General features: G+C 40.0%; 1 protein-coding gene across 1 annotated transcript; it reads left to right on the top strand.

The window, feature by feature from the left end:
• The first annotated feature begins 299 nt into the window (after positions 1-299).
• LOC149956076 (uncharacterized) lies at positions 300-1,181 on the top strand. Its single transcript, XM_090166752.1, has 6 exons — positions 300-303; positions 358-417; positions 486-542; positions 608-676; positions 751-822; positions 991-1,181. The coding sequence occupies exons 1-6, from the start codon at positions 300-302 to the stop codon at positions 1,179-1,181; spliced, it is 453 nt and encodes a 150-aa protein (XP_090022878.1).
• The last annotated feature ends 7,825 nt before the right edge of the window (positions 1,182-9,006 follow it).

Here is a 9,006-nt window from a genome sequence, read left to right as displayed (position 1 = left end):
AGCGTCACGAGCCTTTACGCTGAACGTTTTACGGGCGGGGGGGGAAGACAATTTCCGAATTTTCCCCTTCCGACGGCAGCAGGCCCTAAAGCGTCTAGCCAATGAAAACTGTACGCAAGAAAATCCACGACTTTTGACGGGTTGCGTTCTCCTTGTGTAGGGTGTTGTGTTTGTTGCTCCTAGCTTTAAGGAACGTTTTCCTTGTAATAATGTTAGCACTCCAAGGAAAAGGCGTGTTTTGTTTCAAGGTGAAGAAGACAGCGCATAGAAAAGACCTTTTATATTGACAAGTACTCCAAATGAGTATGTTAAACTTTTTATACTAAACCTCTTTGGTTTAACGTAACTGTTTTTTAGTGGTTAGAAAAAGCTTCATTCAGAGCCAAAGGAAACTCTCTCACATAACTTTGTGGACAGGTATAACAATTGAATAGAGTACAGGTGATGTTGATTGGTGTATTATATCATTTCCTTCTGCGCTATAGCCTTGGCAGCGTGTCATCCTTACCAATGTGATTCTCACCAAACATTAGTGACGCTGAGTACGTTTAAATTATTTATTTTAGGAGTAACTTACTGTATTAATGGATTTCATTGTAAACTTTAGCATTCTTACTTCCAAGGCTGATGTTTGTCCATTATCAATGCCTTCTACATCGAAAACATTCCAGTCTAAGTAACTGAAAATTGATGCAATGATTACCTCAGTAGCTGTTTTTTAAATTTGGGTTTCTTTATCTTTATCTTTAGCTTTGATGATGTCACTATTGTCACCTCACCAGGACTCTCACACAGCTCTACTCCCAAAACACACAAATCTAAGTAAATAATTTTGAATGATATTATTCTCTCATACCATAAATATTAATAAGTAATATATTAATTTTAGTGCTACTATCGGTAGCCCCAAAGAAGTTTTACTATCTCCAGATGTCTCTACGAAGGAAAATGCCGAAGTTCACAACATAAGATCTAACTCTTTATGTTTAGCATCACCAACAATATTAGAGGAATTTGTGAAGAAATATGTCGGAACAGTTTGTAATGTTGTTAACTGTAAAAAACCACTCAAATACAATTCATATTTCACCGGTGCCAAATTCACAATATCGTGGCCATGCAATCATTGCACAGATTATCATAAGGAAAATTACAAGTGGTGCCTGACAACCTGTATTTAAAGTTATCCGCTTGCCTACTTTACTCTGGGACATCATTTAGTAGAGTGTGTAATAGTATCAACTGGCCAATTTTTACACATATTCATACTAATAATAATCATTTTGGTTGTAGTTTAAATTTCTATGCTCGTTGCTTGATTTGCAAATTATGGGTGAAACATGCTTACTTGAAAATCGAGTCAAACACTGTTATCCAGCTGTAATGCAATATTGGGATTCGGAACAAGTAAGTGGTAGCATTGATTCTACGTTGTGTGCCTTACTCATATATTCACAAAATTAACGTTAATTTATTTTTTGATTATTGACCCAACTTCCCTGTAATTTCGAGAATAGCAGTTTACTAATAAATTAACGCAGCCTTACCCGACACTACTGTCAAGGGCTAGATAGCCCTTTCTTTTCATATCATTTAGTATTAGGTGACTTTTGATTTAAATTATTATTTTTTCGTTTAGCTTTCAATGCTTGCTACAATGAAACACCCACTTGTAATAAGTTGTGACGCAAGGAACGGCAGTCTCGGGTTTTGTTCTAAGTTCTGCCGGGAATTGATGTAAAGACCCAAAAAATTGTTGCCGTTGGATTTTCAGATTGCCAACTCAACAAAAATAATAGTGTTGCTATGGAACCACTATGTTTCAGTAATCTTCTAAATAATCTGCTTGAAAACATTTGCAATGTAGTTGAAGTGGTAACTGATGCACACCGTCCAATAAAGAAAATTACAAGTAAAAAATTGTTTTACAACAATATTATATAATTACTTATGAATAGCACACTCACTTTTAGCAGAGGAATATCCGAATATAAAACATTCACATGATATTTGGCATGTGGCCAAACTGCTTCGAAAAAGGCTAAAAGCGGTTAATATATCCTTAAAAACTAACATTTTATTCGTATTGTATTGTTAATTGTGTTTCAAGTTGCGTTGGATTTCAATCCTTCACCATGTACAAAACATTCACGAGTCAATGCCATCATGAAGACTTGTCAGCTGATGAAAGAGATAAGTCTTGGATTGATCGAAGAAGTCTAACTTTTAAAAAGTTAACGAGCGTTGTTATGGAATTGAACTTTTTCATTGAGGACTTTAGACATACTGGGCCCTTGGAATCTTTCCATAGTTTAATTCTAAAATATGCAACAAAAAGAGTTCACTATCCGTAAGTTATAAGTAATATGATGGGATGAGTCCAGAACTAGAACATAGAAAACTACATTAATTTGGTTGTGTTTTGCATAGTGCAAATTAACATTTATTGCCTTCGCATGCCCCACTGTAACCTAAACTGGCCTAACGGGCCTATCCTGAACGCATCCTTGATAACATTGCAATTGATTTGTAGCTACTGATTTACCAAATAATGTCTGCAGGTGGAAAAAGGATTTATTGTTAGAACGTTACTTGCAGTTCTAGATTACAATTGCCATATTTTCAGACCTGTAGCGACTACTAAAGAGGGGGGGGAAGGTATTGAAAAAATATTTTTAACTTATACTTACTTCAGTTTAATTTAAATGTTTTATGTTAGAATGAAAGCTAAGTATTCTAAAATGTCTGAAAAATGGACTATTGTGGATGTAAAGGTACCAAAAGCGCATAGGCAATTAGAGGAGTTATTAACTCTTACATTGTCTGGTGAAGTTATACGTAATGCAGATGACTTATTTCTTCCGGATCCCGCAGAAGTCACTAACAGGAAAAATATTGCAAAAAAAACCATGCCCAGAAAGAAGTGTATCAATATCGGACAGAGTGAAGTTTTCTAAATTTAATGATACACTACACTAAAATTTTCAAAAAAATAATTAGAAAAAGTAATTAAAAGCATTTACATATCTAGTGAGACCTTAAAACCTGTCTTATTAGTATTTGTTGGATTAGGATAAGTATTTATAATTTTAGTAACAATGCAAGAAGGGATTACTTTACGATTGTTACGTCCCAGCCTTCCCCACTGCCAGTAAATGTACTGACGATACGCTGCATACATGTAACTATATTTTATATTGGGATCCCATACTGGCTGTTTCTTTGGAAGGCGGTGGATGAGCTGTGATATTTTTGTCAAATACAACAGTACTAGTGAAAACATTGCTATCCAGCTCAGTGGTATTTGCAGAAAACTGAGCGTTTTCCGTAGTCTTCAGAACTTTATTTTGGACCAATATCTAGGAGGTACAACCGTCATAGTTATGGGAATAACGGCCATCTCATTACGTTTATTTTTATTATACAAAATCTTTGGAAGATTTGGTTTAGATCCTTTTCTTTTTAAAGCTTTAGGTTTAGAAACCGGCCTATTTTCTTCCACCTCAGCTTTTCCGTTGTTGCATTGTTTTTTACGCCGTACGAACCAGATAAGGAACATATTTTCCCATTTACCCGGCATAATCAAGGATTTCTTTTTGTGACACAGGAACAACAAATTTTACTTTCCATAATTTTCGGAACAAAATCGCGGGGCTGCTCGCAGTAACTACTTGTCGAAATCACCAGAATAAAGAACACCCCAAAGAGCACTCCGCTGTGCCAATTGCACATGTGCTTGCAACATTAAATATATGTTTTTATAGCTGGCGCCTTACTGCTATATTTTTGGATTCTATGAAACCCTCTAGATGTCGCCACTTTACAAAACCAATTCACTACTTTTCAGTTACGAGAAATAAATAAGTTCCCCCTTCCTTAAAGAATTAGAGGTATTTATAGACAAGTTGGCTAGCTTGACCAAATATACCTCTCCTCGGAAGAATTTGCCCTATTGTGTATTAACTACTGAACACAGTACTCAATGATATTCCGCCATCAAAAGCGGCCCCCAGAAAATTATCCCGGTGCTATCCCAACCAGCAGATTATTTTTTATTTTAATTATAAATATTACAAATGTATTGTATTAAACAAATTTCCAATATCAATAGAACAAAAAACCAACTTTAGACCCAAAACGTTATTAAATTACCAAAACAACAAAATGAGAATTATAAAATACCAATTTACAATTATTAGAACGCTCACGAAAGGTAAAATAAACGTCCAAGAAACTATTTCACAGAGGAAAAACCAACCCATGGTATTATAGGTCTTAAACAATCAAATTTTTATGGAAAAACCAAAGTTAAAGCGAAAACCAAAACTATAAGTGAAAGCACTAATGAAAAATTCGTGGGCTCATGACGACAACCCAACGAAGCCGATAAAAATCAATGCAAATAAAAAATCGTAGACATTTCAGGACTAGAGGACTTAGAGCCTCTGTTAAGCGACTACTTGAAAGGGGATTCGCTGACAGAGGACATCAAAATCCTCAGTGTCTCGGACGGTGAAGAGGTCCACGGCATGGTGGATCAGCCAGGTGGAGCCAAAGTGGGGAAGACTGGTGGTGGAACTGACCTAACCAGCGGGAGTGGTGTGGTCTCCACACCCACCACTCGGGGGGCGGTGACACCGGTCAACCTCCAATCTAGGCCCGTCACCATGAGCATTAAGATGGTGCAGATAAATCTTCATCACTGCAAGGCAGCCTCCGCTGTACTTTGTCGAAGGCTTGCTAAGAAGCAAATTAATGTGGCTCTTATTCAGGAACCTTGGATAGCCCAGGGTAAAATCCTTGGTCTTAATAGTGCAGGTTATGTCTATTATGACTATAATTCCCTTTCACCTATAGCTTGTGTATTGGTATGCAAGGACATTCATGCCCTTCCGCTCTCAATCTATCACTCTAGGGATACTGCCGTGGTTAAAATCATTTCCCCTACCGCTGATGGGAATGATGAACTCACACTGACATCTGCTTACTTTCCTTACGATGATGCTCTGCCCCCACCATCACAGGGGGTGACCAATCTGGTCAACCACTGTGAGCGGTCGGGAAAGAAACTCATTATAGGTTGTGATGCGAACGCTCACCATGTTATCTGGGGCAGCAGCAACTGCAAGCTAATGGAATACAAGGCTAGTCCGAAACTTCATATTCTTAATAAGAACAATGAACCAACTTTTGTAACTCGTATCAGGAGTGAGGTCATTGATCTCATGCTGTGCACAGAAAATGTCGCAGCTCAAATTTATGACTGACATGTGTCCAGTGAACCATCACTGTCAAATCACAGACACATTTGCTATAAAGTCAGGTGGGAAGTGGTTCAGGTTTATACCGAACTTCGCAATCCCAGGCGAACCAATTGGCCTGGTTTTAGGGATGATTTAAATCTTCATCTGAAGGATGATAAGCCTAGGCTGTCATCGGTGCTGGATTTTGATTTGGCTGTTGATCGCATGCAACATGCCATAATCGACTCCTACCCCCGCAATTGTCCGGTGAAGTCTACCAACCAGCCAAGGCTAGTTCCTTGGTGGAACCATGAGATTGGTAGGCTTCGCAAAGAATCTAGGAGGCTTTTTAACAAAGCTAAAAGGTCGGGTGACGGGGTTGCCTACAAGCATACCCTCACTACATACCATAAGGCCATCCGCGCTGCCCAAAGGGACTCGCGGAGGAATTTCTGTGAGAATATCTCTGATATTCCCAGTACGGCAAAGTTAATGAAAATTATGGCCAACGATAAGACTAAACATCTTGACACTATTAAGTTGAAAGATGGTAGTCATTCTTCGTCGGGTAAGGAGACTCATATGTTAGATGTACACTTTCCTGACTCCAGAATTACGAACAGTACTGATTCTGACCCCTACCCATTATGATTGCACGTACCAAAAGGGAAGATTGGGCGGCGGCGAATAAAATTGTCACGCACTCCAGACTTATTTGGGCAATAAAGTCTTACAAGCCCTATAAGTCTCCGCAGCCGGATGGGATAATTCCCATTCTGTTGCAGGAGGGCATTGATATTATCTGCCCAATGTTGAGTAGAATCTATAGGGCTTGTATTGCCCTTGGATATATTCCTAGCACCTGGAAACTTTCTAGGGTGATCTTTATTCCGAAGCCAGGGAAATCTAACTATCTCGAAGCTAAGGCCTTTAGGCCAATCAGTTTGACTTCCTTTTTTCAAAAGATTTTGTCCAACGCAGTCATCATGAAGGCTGCAAAGCACTTTCGCATTAATGACACTCTGTGTCTTTGGATCAAAGCTATGCTGACGAATCGTGTGGTGGTATCCTCTCTGCTTGGTGAATCCCTTATGGTCGCCACCAGCCGTGGTTGCCCGCAAGGTGGTGTTCTATCACCTATGCTGTGGTACCTGGTTGTGGATGAACTTTTGGTGAGGCTAAACAGGGATGGGTGCCGCTGCTTCGGCTATGCCGACGATTTCGCCATCATCTTTACGGGTAAGTTCCCCAACACTATTAGCGATTTAGTAAGAAGAGCCCTTGCATCAGTGGAAAACTGGTGCATGGAAGTTGATCTTGCGGTTAATCCTAATAAAACGGTTCTTGTTCCTTTTACTCGTAAAAGGTTGCAAAACTCTTTTAACGATATCTCCTTATTTGGGACTATCTTGAGCGAAAGTACGGAGGTGAAGTACCTTGGTGTTATTCTTGACAACAAACTAACGTGGAAGCCTCACCTTGACTCTATAGTTAAGAAGGCCAAGATGTTACTCTGGAGAACCAGAAGTGCAGTTAGCAGGTCATGGGGGCTTAGCCCTAAAGTGGTCTTCTGGCTGTACACCATGATCATCAAACCATTGCTCTCTTACGCTGCAGTGGTCTGGTGGCCTAGAGTCCGAATTAAGAATGTGCAGAGCGATCTGCGCACTCTGTAAAGGCTGGCTTGTGTCAGCATCACAGGAGCTATGAGAACAACCCCAAGTGCTTCTCTAGAAATTCTCCTGAACTTTCTTCCTCTTCATCTTTTTATAGAGGAAGCTGCTGCTATGGGAGCCTATAGGCTCAACCAGAATGGTTGGTGGAAGGCGAATATTTGGGATAATAGCCAAACCAAGATCTACCGGGAAATTTCAAGTCAGCTACCTGTCTACCTAATTGGTTCTGATTTGATGGCTACGAAGTTACATTTTAGTTAGCCTTTCAATACTTATTTTCCAAGCCGTACGGAGTGGGCCAATCATAGTACCCTCGGGGCCAGAGGAGAAATCGTCTGGTTTACCGATGGGTGTAAGACCCATTCTGGCTCTGGTTCGGGGATATATTGTCTAACTAGCAATCTCGGCCTCTTTGAAAGCCTTGGTGTTTATGCTAGTGTTTTTCAGGCGAAAATTACCGCTATCTGCTTCTGTATTGACTTATATCTTAAAAAGAAGCTTCATGGCAAGATTATCCAAATTTATTCGGATAGTCAAGCTGCCCTCAAGGCTCTCAACCAGTTTCAGGTCTCTTCAAAACTGGTTTATAGCTGTTTGAGTCTCCTCTCGGAGCTAGGCACCAACAATAAAGTTCAGCTCTATTGGGTTCCTGGCCATCGGGGGTACTATGGTAATGAGAGGGCCAATGTCTTAGCCAAGAAAGGGGCAGAGGCTAGGTTCTTTGGTCCTTAACCTGCCGTTCCTATCCCCTCTAACATAGTTTGGGGCCTTATCTCCAACTCCATGACTGACCGTCAACTCAAAGTTTTGGCTTGAGATGGATGGCCAAAGAGTTTATCTCGGGCCCCTCTAGGCAGAGAGCTAAGGAGTTGCTCTCGCTTTCCAAATCTAACATCAGGCTGGTTGTTGGCCTACTAACAGGTCACTGTCTCCTTAACAGACATCTTCACCTGATTGGAATCAGTGATGATCCAATCTGTAGGGCATGTCAGGCTGAGTAGGAATCCACCTCTCATGTGCTTTGCAGGTGCGATGATTACGCTGCCCAAAGATTCGAGCATCTAGGTATGAATCAGCTGGAAACTTCTGATTTCTATAATATGCCGGCCAAGAGGATTCTCCGTTTTGTGTCGGATATCGGGCTTTTTAAGTCTTAAGGTTCGGGGTTGCACAATGGACCTCTGGTCGAAGTGCGCGAACAGGCATGTCCTTAGCCCTTCACCCCTTAATAACCACATTAATGAAAATGTATAACATATTTAAAGCCGATAAGAAAACACGTAAGATAAATTAAGAAGTTACGAGTAAAGTAAGCAAACCGAAAAAAGCGCGTTGTATTATTTGTATACCACTTGAAATCGTATTCATAAATGACTTTTAACGGTTCAAAAGTACCGATAGACAAAAAACTAACTAAGTGGACGCCCACGGGTTCTACCCTTTAACCCTCTTATCTCTGCTGACTGTGCTAAAACAAAATTTTACCTTTAAAATTTCATACGTAAAAAAAAGTAGACTTTAAAAACTATTAATATACTCTTCCGCTTAAGCTGAGCTTATAATTTTCAATAAATCGTAACATGTATCGGTGGTTCTGTGGTTGAACGTCCACCTGTCATGTAGGAGGACTCGAGTTCGGATCCCGCTCGATACAATCGCAAATTGACACTAAGACGAAAGCCTTATAAAATTGGTAGAAACCCTGCCTGAGACTTTTACCGTAATCCTCAGCACTCGGTCCGTCACAAAAGGCAATAAGAGGAAGTGGGAGAGAAGAACCCGCACATATAAAACGCACACACAACCGCCATAACACAAACTCAACAATCCCCACAATATACATAAAAATTACAATAACAAAATTTCTAATAAAACTGAGTTGAAACCGTCGCGACGGTGAGAGTTAACGAAAAAAACAAACGTACCCAACCCAACCGCAAATTTATTCGTTAACGCTCACCGTCACACGGTTTTTCGACTTTGCTCCGGTAACGCGTTCACAGCACACAGACAGACAGACACACAGACAGACACGGTGATTATAACACCCTCCTAGGGGACAAAAATCTGGACTATCGAATTTCAAA

This window comes from Leiobunum rupestre, chromosome 2, assembly GCF_980474605.1.
Source record: "Leiobunum rupestre chromosome 2, qqLeiRupe1.1.hap1, whole genome shotgun sequence".
Classification (NCBI taxonomy): domain Eukaryota; kingdom Metazoa; phylum Arthropoda; class Arachnida; order Opiliones; family Sclerosomatidae; genus Leiobunum; species Leiobunum rupestre.
This window is presented reverse-complemented; position numbering and strand designations above follow the sequence as displayed.